Source organism: Amphibalanus amphitrite, unplaced genomic scaffold (assembly GCF_019059575.1).
Source record: "Amphibalanus amphitrite isolate SeventyFive unplaced genomic scaffold, NRLGWU_Aamphi_draft 000766F_arrow, whole genome shotgun sequence".
NCBI classification, from domain to species: Eukaryota; Metazoa; Arthropoda; class Thecostraca; order Balanomorpha; family Balanidae; genus Amphibalanus; species Amphibalanus amphitrite.
Window position 1 is genome coordinate 97988 of NW_024882260.1, and position 13181 is coordinate 111168.

Below are 13181 nucleotides of genomic sequence, written 5' to 3' on the forward strand. Positions count from 1 at the left end.
CGCAATCTAGTTTTATAGTTTTATTTGCTCGCGACCGTAACCTGCCCGGGTCCGGGGGGCAATCCCAACCACCGCAGCCCGGGGGTTTGTTTGTTGTTTGTTTGCTCGATTTGTTTGCTCGTGGGTTGTAGCCCCCCACACACCTGTCTAACTCCGTAAATAAGGCAGCTACGGAAACAAAAATGGTACCAAACGAAAGGTATTTACGAGAAGATTCTAAAGCTAAACTTTTTGATCTCAGGTCAATTTTCAAGGTCAAACATCAAGGTCAAAGGCAAAAACCGGCACTTTTGTAGTGGTCTCAAAGTAGGTACGTGTTCCAGAGGACGGCATAGTGCATGAAACCGGCTAAAATGGTTGTTAAACGAAAGAAGAGAGTCTGGGGATTCCGATGATCTGCATAACATTCAAATGCAAGGTCACAGTCATGATCAAAATTGACCACAAACTTTGCACTTTTTCTTATATCTTGTTTACTAAATTCCGAAATGTTTTGAAATGTTTTGAAGCTTAGCGGGCCCCTATTTGTGCCTTAGCTTACGATAAAAGGCTGCTACAAGGTTTAAAGTCACAAGAGAGTATCCTTGCTAGAGGTTATTTCACTTATTCAAGTCAGGCATAATAATTAAGACATGTTATGCCATCCTGAGGCTCTAAATGAATGCTTAGAGCATAATGGATGCCAGAATCGTGATCAGCGGCAACGAAATCATCACAAACGCCCTTTCATGTGTCAAAGTCAACCAAAGGTCATTCGAGGTCACATGATGTCAACATAAAACTTGACCTTTTTCAAACAATATATATATATATATATATATGTATATATAATATATAATATATGTCATTCGACACGTCTCGACGAGACAAATGCGATGTTACCGCTGTCGTAGCTCTAGGACCATTTTTGTTGAAGTTATTTGCAAAAAAAAAACTAAAGCCCCAGCTCGGGGTCATTGACCTGACCTCCAACCTCAGGTCACCAAAGTTACTTAAGCATTTTTCTAGGTCAAATGCCACACAACCGTGCTCGTAATTCGTCTTCATCTCTAAACCTCTATTTTTGGCAGCTGGTTGAAGTTCACGTCTGTGACGCCGAAGTTTGCCGTGCAGGAGTCTAGGAAAATCAGCCCCGAGACGTTATCAAGAAGGCTAGGTCCAATTCGCTTGCTTCAAAAGATGTCAAATTAATGGGGGATAAGGTACAGCAAGTTTCGTCTTTCTATCCCTAAGTGTTCATGAGGTATCGCAAATATTCGCCAGGGGAGGCGAAAAACGCCCTCCCCCCTCCCCCCCCCCTCCTGGCCCGCGAGGGTTAATGGTTAAGCTCAATTATGCATGAAACCTGAAACCATAATAATTTTGAATGGCAACCTCTAGGGGCAAGGTGCTCATGGATTTTGCAGATCGGGGTAGGTATCAGACCACAGTCGGGTTACCTCAAGCTTGCCCCCACTGGCGAAAATTCGTGGCGCCGCCACTGGCTGCAATCATGCCATCCGTCAGCGCGCTACTCTTATCAGATACCAAATCAGGTAGGGTTAAGTGGAGATCGGATAAGTCTAGATATATGATCAGATATATCGAATATATTTTTAAAAAATGTTCCAGAATAAGATGTCTGTCCCTCGCCGGCACAGGCCATTTTGCGTCCTTCGACGGCACAAGGGGGGGGGGGGGTTGGTACGACTCCCCCCCCCCTCCTCGCGTTTGGCCCCTGATCGAGCTAGAGCTTCGCGGAAAAAGCTAGCGTGTTGCCCGTGACGAGAGGAAGCCGATGATACCCAATTTTAAGGTCCTAGATCATCGGGTGACCTTCCAGGTCAGGTCAATGACCCGAAAACCGGGAAAATCGGGACCCGTTAGAAAGTCGTAAAGTGTGGCTGCTATGTGGTTTTCCGGGGTGCTGATCACGAATATCGTGTTAGTTTTGATCAGAGATGATGTCTTTAAGCATTTAGACCAGGTCGGGTCAGGTCAGGTCAGGTCAACCGGTAGGGGTTGTGACGGGTATTCGTAATACGTGTCAACCGCCTCTGACAGCTTCGTAACATGTTACGAAGGCACCAAAACTACTTCGTAAATGTTCAAATGGTTGCTAAATTCGAATTCAGCTCCAAAAACTAGCCTAGAAACATGTAAAACTCGAAAAGTGAACCGAGGTCACCGGAGGTCACCAAAGGTCAATGACCTGACCTGACCTTCAGGTGACCTTGAAACCCACCCTAATGTATGGGAGCAACATCAAAGCACATGTTTGAACGTTTGAAACCACGAAAAGCTTGCAAACGCGCGGCTAATGCGAGCCGACATACGCCGAATCGCGATTCCAGCCAAACATTGTCTCGGAAAAGAGGTCACAGGTCAAAGGTCATTTGGGTCAGGGTCATGAAACTTTCAGGGTAGGTGTAAAATTAATCAATGCGAGGGTATTGAAAGTTTAATCGCGATCGGCCGCTTTTTACTCGAGTTATTCGCGAAAAACCTTAGGGTGGGTTGCATCACCCCCCCCCCCCCCTGTGCCGGCGAGGGTTAAGATGTGCCACAAAAAGAATAAATGACGGGATGGTATATATTTGAAGATGGCGTTTCATCTGTACCGCTTGCTATTTCCACTGCCATCAACCGGCGGGGAACTAGAGACTAATATTGACATTGACGCGTGACTCAAATGTGCGGGCTAGGTTTCGTGGGTGGACGCGGGCGACGTGACAAAAAAGTCGCACGCGCAAACATTGACTAGCTGATCATTGTTCATTGTTTTCAGCGTTTGGGTGAACAAAGAAGACCGACTAGCAAGGCGTGTGCATTTTTATTGTTCAACATAAGTCGTCATCATGGTTCATGGCACCAGTCCACCGCCTCCTCTCTCAGGCTCCAGTCAAAGCATGCATGATTGGGGATCCTGATTCACGGCATCAGACTATCCGCCACTACCACAGGCGTTATGGTTCGTTTTTGCTTCAAAAGTTGTTTGGCTCCAAACATGTTTTTATACTTTTCAGTCATACGCTTCAGCCAGCGAAAAGGGCAAAAACAGAATCTAAGAAAATGGAACATCACCTAATTCTAGCATAATTTAAATTTAGCTTATTTTAGCAGATACCATTTCCAGGTATTTACCGTCCACACAAGAATGTTGAATGTTGATTGTAACGGTTGGAATTTCTTGGTTCTACGAAGGTACCGAAATACACGTGACACATGGCTATGAATTTAAAACCAAACAACTTTTGAAGAAAAAAAGTACTTAGCTACATTTTTGCCAGTGATTAGCATACATTTATTCACTTTGGCTAATGCAGACAAAACAAATCGCTAAGTCATAGTCAGTTCCCTGAACGTCGCAATGGTTTCACTGGTCGGCATTATGGGTCAATCAGACGACACAATGGTTTCACTGGACGTTACATTTGATGCATCGGTTCGAGATTCGTTGAATTGACGATGGCCTATGTGTGCATATTTGTGCTTTTCACACTAATTACTCAGCTACAATGTGTACCTAGTCAACATCAAATATCAACGACAGAGTCAGAATGTAGGTCAACCTACGACATATTAACGTGCTCCACGCTACAAGGCAATCAGAATTCAGAGCCCGTCTAGTGGACCTGGCCACTGTACCTGATTGTCGTCTACAAATCTACCTGCCCTACAACACCACCGAATCAAAACGAAGAAAAAGAAACTTTTTCGTTCATTTCTGGGAAATATTCCGCTGTCTGACCACTTACAGTAAGATCAATGATTGCACCTTCGTTTTAGTTATATATACAGGATGTTTCATAAAGAATGTCAATTTTAAATTCGCCATTTTAACCATACAAAACAATATATTTGCATAATTTACAGATTCACATACACCAGAAGACTTGGACATTTGATTTTTGTCTGTTCACTTTTCTCTATCTAGACAAACGGTTCCACGACAGCCCAGTGAAGATCGGTCCACGAATATGGTGCACGGCCCGGAGCACTTCTTCGCAGTCCATGGGGAGTTAACGAAGTCTTGCTCTAAGTCTAAAGTGAACTCTAAAGTGAAGGGTTATCTCTAAAGTGAAGCCGAAACTTTCTCATAAATTTGGAGATGTTCTTAACCCGGCCGGGCCCGGGGGGTAATCCCAACCATCGCAGCCCGGGGAGGGGCGTTTTTCGCCCCCCTGTCTATCTCCGTAAATAAGGGAGGTACGGAAACAAAAGTGATACCAAACGAAAGTTCCTTACAAGACGAATCTAAAGCACCTAAAATTTTTTACCTCAGGTCAATTTTCAAGGTCAGAGGTCAAGGTCAAAGGCAAAAACCGGCACATGTGTAGTGATCTCAAAGTAAGCGTTCTAGAAGACGGCAAGATGCATCAAACCGGCAAAATTGGGTGTCAAACAAAAGAAGAGAATCTGAGGATTCCGAAACTGTTCTCAAAATCAAAGGTTAAGGTCAAGGTCACGCTCAAAATTGACCTCAAACTTTGCACTTTTTCGTACATCTTGCGTGCTAATTTCCAAGATGTTTTGAAATGTTTTGAGGCTTATCAGTTCTCTATTTGTGGTTCATCTTACGATGCAAGGCTTCTCAAAGGTCAAGGTCACAGAAGAGTATCCTTGGTAGAGGCTATTTCGCTGATTCAAGTTAGTAATAAGAAATAAGACAATTTTGCCATCCGGAAGCTCTAAATGAAGGCTTAGAGGAAAAAAGATGACAAATTCGTGATCAGCGGGTACAAACCCATCATAAACGACCTTTCATGTGTCAAGGTCAACCAAAGGTCATTTGAGGTCACATGAGGTCAACATAAAACTTGACCCTTTTCCAAACAAAATATATATCATTCGACGCGGCTTGACAAGACGAATGCGATGGTACCACTACCGAAGCTCTAGGATCATTTTTGTCGAAGTTATTTGCGAAAAACTAAAACCACATTTCGGGGTCGTTGACCTGACCTCTGACCTCAGGTCACCAAAACTATTTTTCTATTTTTCTCTAGGTCAAACGCTACACAACCGTGCTCGTAATTTGTCTTTATCTCTAAAACTCTTTTTTAGCAGCTATTTGAAGTTTGCGTCCGTGACGCCGAAGTTTGCCGTGCAGGGGTATAGAAAAATCGACCCTGTGACGTCATCAAGGGGGCTAGGTACAAATTTTTTACTTCAGAAGATGTCAAACTGATTGGAGAAAAGGTACTGAAAGTTTCGCTTCCATATCCCTAAGCGTTCGGGAGCTATCGCAAATATCCGCCAGGGGGGGGGGCGAAAAACGCCCCCCCGGGCCCGCGAGGGTTAAGGCAAGGCTTCCGAGCTGTATCACTATCCAAGTATCCACGCCTTCTGTTCTTTCTAAAATGGCGTATTTGAGCACGGCGAACCGTGAGGTGAACCCGACATTTCCCGTTCTGAAAAAGGAATGACAACAAATTTGGCATTGAATGCTATTTATATAAAATGTCCATCAATTTCCAACAATGCTTGAAAGTTTGCACGTGCTAGACACACTTTTTCTTTTTGAACTCCCCAGTTTGAAATTGACATTCATTATGAAACACTCTGTAGGACCTCCGTGGATTTTCCCCGGCATATTCCATCAGGAAACCTGCCCGAGTCTCTTTTCCATACCAAGCCCGCATACTTGAACACCACTGTTGGACGCTCACGGCTGAACGGACCACGCATTTGAGCTAAGGCAGACGCGAGCGGTGCCGATCCCCAGTGTTTTCTATGCCACGCGTGTGACGTCACTGGTGGCACGCATGACGTCACTGGTGCCGTTTTCGTCCGGAGTGTATTGCCTAGCGCCGGGTCTGGGCGAGGGTGTGTTCGGCCTCAGCCGGGGCGTGGGCGTCCTTTGATGCTCCTGAAGACCCATCTTCATACTGTAGCCGATAACCTGTAAAATACCATGTAAAAGTATAATTAATATTAGATAATAAAACATCATACTGGGTAAAAGTGCAATAATAAATTAATGCCTAACACATCACCAACATATAAGCTACCTACTTATTATAGAGGTTCACTCATTTTCCAAGCTGGCTTTCAGCTTCACCAATAGTTTGAAAGTGCGTGGACATATGAAATTTCACGGAGAGTGAAACCCGTATTGAACTGGAAGAATACCGACCCGCAGGACTGACCTGGAACAGTTTTCTCCACGCGGCCTCGGTACCCTCGTTCCACTGGTTGGCCTCGATCAAACTGGGACGGATGACGCTAATGAACTGCTCCCCCATCATCTGAAACGGAAATGCGGGAGCTAAAAACCATGCTGCAACGAACCGTTTGGTAGAACATGATGCAACGCAGCGAACAAGGAGCTTACTACGGTCTATTTTTACTGACCTCATTTGTCGTCGTGCTATTCTAACGCGGATCGGGTTTTACGTCAGCAAGTTCGTTTTCGACTACACCCTCACCTCCCCTCCCCCAGTTTACTTTCACATGGTAATAAAATTGACCAACTCACGTACTCTACTTTTTTATGACAAAGTGTGACGTACTTCTTCCCCTGGCGTAGGCACGGTAATTGTAGGTATACTCACATCGACGTACTGCGGTTTGGCTCCGTATGACACGTGCCGACAGCCGAGCTCCTTCATCATCGGGCCGTACTTGTCCTCCGAGTCCAGACGGGAAATGATCTTATTGACGAACCCCATCACCCTGAAATGGAGGAAATGCTGTAAATAGGGATATGATCTTATTGGAGTAGCTCATCACCCTGAAATGGAGGAAATGCTGTAAATATGGGTGTGCTTTTAATGACGAACCCCATTACCCTGAAATGGGGGATGACTGTAAGAAGCGATATCTTCGTATTGACGAATCCTATCACTCTGAAATGGGGGAGGGGAGGAACACTCAATGGGGATATGATCTTATTGACGGGCTCTTACTCTGAAAGGACGAAACACTATCACCCTGAGATGGAAGAAGCACGGTAAATAGGGATATGATCTTATTGGCAAATCACATCGCCCTGAAATGAAAGCAGAAACACTGTAAATGGGGGTATGATCATATTGGCACTCTGCTATGGACGTAATGACAGTACTTTGATTACTCCATTTACCGATATCCTAGGGCTTTGTTGATAATCCTGATCATTGTTTCGTTATAATGACAAGCGTTTGTTGCTGTTCAAACTTTGACCCTTATTGTCTATAGTAGCATCTTCGTTGTCGCATACACATACATCTATCCATACATCCACATACATCCATACATATACATCAGCTAATACCTACTTAATTGTTTAATGTTATCGGATAAGTGTAGCTAGAAACAGATCATTCGTCGAATTGAATGGGAAACTTGGCCGTTCAAGGAGCTCAATACTATTTTCGGCCGGCAGGTGGCAGATTTACAGATTTTACAGACTTGCAGATTTACAGATACAAATTTGTCGTTAAAGTTCAAGTGAGAAACCGATGCAGCGAGCCTACTATTTTTCGTTGCAAACAATGCTAGCAGCTGAGCAAGTGACGACCGTATTCCGACCGAAACCCCTTTACTCGTATACGTATATTACAGAGTACTGAGTACCCTGAACCTGATTCAAAACTGAGCTTCCCGTAACAAATTACGGTACATAAAAGTCCCCCGCAGTGTCGCATTGTAAACCGTCATCATTCCATTTGCGCCAGCCGCGCACCAAAGCCTCCGCCACAGATAAAAGCCCGTGCAAACGTGACTACACTCGTAAAGGAACATTCGAACCCCGAAGTGGAAGGCTTTGCTCAACTTCTGTGAAGATGCACTTATCGATAGTTGTCACCTTGTTATACCGATATAATTCTGCTACCAAGTTTATTCTCTTGGTCTGCAGAGTTGAAAACTTTGCCAGCGACAGAACAGCTCCAGAATAAGCTACCTTCCAGTGTGGAGCAGTTAAAATTTGTATTTAATGTGCACACATGAAGTTCAGTGGAAGTTGAATTTTTCATGATATATTAACGATCAAATTATTGGAACATGTAAGATCGCAGCTCCAACACTGAGAAAAATCCTGACTCCGCATGACACCCCCAGGGGGAGTTCACCAAAACGACACCCAAAAACTCCCAGGTGGTACTCCTCATTACACCGCCTCCAAAACTCTCCATTACACCCCAAAACTTCCCTCGAGAAACTCTCTGCAACTCTCCCTACCGTTTTAGAAAACTCTTCATTTCTCTCCTTTACCCTATCAAAACAAACAACATACTCCCTGAAACTCCCTTCCATTACTCTCAATGACTCTCTTACTGCCTCATAATTACTCCCAATTACTCCATTCCATTATTCCCCAAAACTCCGTTTACAGCTTCATGGTATACCTCTAGTTACTCCCAATCAAACTCACCCAAACTTCCCATCACTCCACTCCAGCCCCCCCCCCTCGAAAATAAATATTGGACGAATAGCGTAACCACCCAAAGCTCGTGTACCGAAGCACAGATAAAAAAAAATATAATTTCAAGAAATGTGTATTCATAGTCCGGGGCGGTGGGAGGCTCAAAAAATTGATAAACGCTTTCAACATTCCGCCGCGGCACGCTCTCCGGGGATCTCACTCCATATGCTACACGGTCGCGAGTTCTGACGTTAAAGATCCAAAAGGCGGCCTACCACAGCAGGAATGCTTGGTCTGGTGGTGCCGCTACCACCTCCTGGGCCTCGACGAATACTGCGTCTTCTTCGTCCGGCTCTCCTTTCACGATGGTGGGATGGATATTTTGCGGGCCTCCGTTGGCTTCCGACGTGTCTTGCGGGATGCGATGCAGGCTCTCCAGCTCATCCCCTGCAAAATGTTAATAACCATGAAATTATAGGTACACTTAACATTGCGTGGAAGGAAATAGAGGAGAAAGAAAAAAGAGAAGGAGGGAAATTATGAAGGAGGGAGGGAGGGAAGGAGGGGAGGGATGAAGGAAGGAAGGAAGGAAGGAAGGAGGGAAGGAAGGAAGGAAGGAAGGAAGGAAGGAAGGAAGGAAGGAAGGAAGGAAGGAAGGAAGGAAGGAAGGGAGAGAGGGAGGGAGAGAGGGAGAAAGAAAGGGAGAGAGAGGGGAGGGGAAGTAGGGAGTGAGGAAGGAAGCGAGGAAAGATGGAAGGAAGAAATGAGGGAGGAGACTGAGAGGTAGGCGAACGAGACGAGACACACGCGACCTGACATGTCGAGGGAAATTATGTATGATATTTGCCAATTCCTAGAAACTCAGAGCATGCTTTTTCCGATCTTTATCTCACTCAGGAACGAAGCAAATCGATTACCCTTACAAAGACCATTCCAGCCCATCAAGAACATGGGGTTACCATATGTTCTCATCACAGCATTATAACACTTTGCACTATTAAAGCATGATGAGAAATATAGCTAAGCTTACCTTTAAATCCAAAGTAAGGTCCAATTATCCGTCAATGTAGAGGTCAGGTCCGTCTAAGTCAACACGCTCTTCACTAACACCTCGCCCGCCGCCCCGCACAACGTGCTGTATACTACGCGCAAAAGATGGCGGCCACCGGCAGCCTCGCGACGTATGCTAAAACCGCTTCGTAACTCCCCTTTTACTCCTGTCGGAACGTTCGGGAAAGGTTTTTCGGGAGTAATGGAGAGTTGCGTCACAGAGTTATGGGGTGTCACACATGGAGTCATTTCGCCATCCATTAAGAACTCTTAACCCTCGCCCGCACATGGGGGGGGGGGGGTGGTTGCCACCCCCCCCCCCAGGCAGTCTTTCTGCTCTGCACTCAACATTTTTAGAGCTAGAAGGCTGACTTTTCGTATAGCTGCTCGTCTATCCTTTCTTGATGTCCACTGAAAATTTCAAGTTTCTGTGATTTTTGGTTTCGGAGATATGACCTTGTTTTTCAGGTCATGTCATGACCCAAATGACCAATTCTCAACATCTTGCGTTTGCCATGGGCCTTGTGAGCTTTTGACACCCTGATTTCGGCCTTTTTTGCCAGTCTTACCTCCCACCTATCATGGAACATGTTGTTCGACGATGTACAGGGGTCAAGGTCAGGGTCAAGGTCAACCTAGGTCATCTAAGATAATTGCGTTTTAGGCAAGCTGAATTTACTTTTTGTGAAGTTTTTTGACTGCATTTTTGGTAAAAGCTTCTCAGATCATGATTTCATGTGATATGGACCCAAAAACAATCGGTGCACACATCAGTATACACACAGACACACACAGACATACAAACACATATAATTGACCTTGACCTAACTTGACCTGAAATGACCTCAGCAGCAAAATTCTGGTCGGATAGTGTGACAAAGAGGTTCTAGCTGGCTTGGCACCAGAAAACAGCATCGTCATCGGTATTTGATAAGCAGCGCACTTGATATCCAACGGTGACCCAAAACAGCAACATTTTTTAGTTTGACCTGACCTGGAAGGTCAATGACTGACCTGAGAAGGTAAAACTGGGTATCATTGGATTTGTCTCTTCCCAAAGAATCTTTTTGGTCTTTACTACTAAGCTCTATCTCCAACAGGAACGAAATGGCGCGGGGGGGGTGGCAACCACCCCCCCCCCCCCATATGCGTTCTAGGATGGGAAAATGGCTGTGCGGGCGAGGGTTAAAATCTCTTTCGCAAAATGAGGAAGGCTCAAAGTTACCCTAAAACACACTCAATAGCTCTGCTGTAAAGGGTGTTATCGATGGTTTTCAGGAGTTATCAGGGGAGCATTTTCAAGAGTTTTGACCCATATGGAGTCAATTTTTTTCTCATGTGAACATGGTTTGCAGATGCAGATGCAATTTTTCGTGTCATGGATGATAACTATCCTAAATATAAAAGCACAATACGCTGGTGCTAGCCGATCGTGTCTCAGCTAAAAATGAATCGTCCGTCTATGCCAGGTAAATCATTCTAGCTTTTTTATACGATTGCCGGAGTGTGGCGGCCTAGAGCAGGGGCTTACATCTGCTTGTTGCATTAGCTGTCAAGAAAGAGGCTGTGTTTAACTATGGTTATATCCCCACTCTACAGCCGTGTGTCGCGTGTCCGCAAAGATCGACCCATTTTGTGTATTTATTTGCGTACTTATTTATCTTTTATATGTTTATTATTTATTTATTAATATTCATTTATTTATTTTAATTTATTTACTAAATTCTTTATTTCTATTTGTTTATTTTTATCTATTTATTTATTTATTTTTTTATTTATTTGATTATCAATTTATTTACTTATTTATTCACTTATTAACCCGCGCCCTGCTGGGGGAGGGGGGTGTTTGAACACCCCCCCTTGTGGTTTTTCGCGAATATCTCAAAAACGGCGGCGCGGAGCGCCGCCGTTTTTGGTACACCTTATCATACATCAATTCTACACATGTTGTGAAAATTTCAGACCAAGGTCATTCAAGGTCAGGTCACCAGGTCACTTGAAGTGACCTCACCTCATAAAAAGTTTCAATGTCTGTCATAGCTACACCGAGTGACCGATCGCTTTGAAACTTTCAGCGATTGCTAAGAGCAATAGCATGTACAAAATGTATATCTCAGAATTTTGATATCGATGACATAAGGTCAGGTCAATTTTGCGACCTCCCCATTATAAGTCAATGGGAGAAAATTGAAATGCGCCTCTTTTGGACGAAAGACATTATAAACACTCCCAAACACTGAATTGCAAGTGGTTTAGACACACTGAACATAAAAATGGTGTCCGTGACCCCTGTTTATGCCCTGAGGTCATCTAAGGTCACGAATGGTATCTAACAGTTTTTCGCAAATAACTTTTGATAGAGGCATGCTAGAGCGATGAAAACGCCTTAGATGTGTTCAGCTCGACGATACGGATCGACTGATATGCAATGGCCGTTTTCACGACGGAACTTTCGCAGAGGAACTTATTTGATACCTAAAAAGTACCTACCCTTAGAGGCCTTAACATCCCTCAAACTGAAATATTTTATGTTCAAAATAATTTTAGAAGTTTAAATCCGGGCATTTTTTGCCCTCAAATCACTTATTTATTTACAAACACAGCAATTTTTGGTTCTAGTAGCCCACCTTTCGACTATGAGGTATTAAATCAGCGTGGCAACTTGCTCCCTCTTTGCTCCCTCGGGTATCTAATTCCGGAATTCTTAAAAACAAGGAAAGTATATATCGAGTTCTATTTTATACCTATTCAGTTATGTTTTAATGGTGATTAAAAGATGACAAATTTTTTAATTACATTTCATATAAGAAAACACGCAAAACAATGAAACAAAAATAACTACGACAGATAATTACCTTCAGGTATCTTATTCCGACCAATCAGCACCTCAGTAGGATATGACGTCATACAAGAATGGTGGTGAAGGCCGTTTGCAGTCCCGGCCGGTAGGTCACGTGACCGCCGGGCGCCTCGGGTCACGCGGCGGTCGGGAGTCGGACGCGGGGCGTGGTCGCGGGCGGACGCGCGGGGCATCATGCTTTGCTTTGCTTGCTTTGTCAACTTCATATAACTTACTATCGCATTCGTGTGAAAGCCAAACACTACTCAGTGTCCTTAGAAATTGAGTTTTGGAAAGCTCAAGTCCCTATAGCTCCTCAGGTCGGCAACAGTTGAAGCCTCATCTGAACCCATGTGAAAAAAAAAAACGAGGGTAAGGAACCTTGTGTTGCTTTTTCTTTTACCGTCATAATTATCTCAAACCATCACAATTTTGAGTTGCCACATTGTCTGCTTCACTACATTCGTGTAAAACTTGGGTGAAGGCTGGTGGCTCAAAGAAAGGTGAAGATATTTCTTTAAGTGCCTAATCCGTGAAATTGAAATATCCCGGCTTTACAAATCTACACTTTTAATTTTCTCCACGATACATTTTTTAAAATTGTTTAAATTTTATCTACATTTGTTAAAATCGGGGCTTTGGTTTTGTGTAAACTAGATCATAAAGTTTACTATAGTTTTGTGTAACCTGATGGCTGAAGAAAATAGTAATTTTGCTAAAATGATGTGCGGAAATTTGTTGCTTTCCAAATCAAATTACTCATACCTTTATTTCATTCAAAATTAGGAGGCATTATTACCGTTTTTTCTTGTAACATGAACTGAGTTTGGGTACGGTGCTCCGGAAACGTTGTGGAACTTTAAGCTAGCTAGAGCAGTTTCCATAAAAATTGTTTAGATAGTTGACATGGCTTGTTGACAACTCTTTTGCTGTTTCTAAAAAAGTGGAAAAAATATTTTCCTG

General features: G+C 43.8%; 1 protein-coding gene across 1 annotated transcript; it reads right to left on the reverse strand.

Moving 5' to 3' along the window:
• Nucleotides 1-2793: 2793 nt before the first annotated feature.
• LOC122365837 lies at nucleotides 2794-6654 on the reverse strand. The gene is made up of 3 exons (XM_043337416.1): nucleotides 6537-6654; nucleotides 6132-6230; nucleotides 2794-5884 (listed from the first exon to the last, which is right to left on the reverse strand). Exons 1-3 carry the CDS (start codon nucleotides 6651-6653, stop codon nucleotides 5714-5716), a joined length of 387 nt encoding a protein of 128 aa, XP_043193351.1. The 5' UTR covers nucleotide 6654; the 3' UTR covers nucleotides 2794-5713.
• Between the last annotated feature and the right edge of the window lie 6527 nt (nucleotides 6655-13181).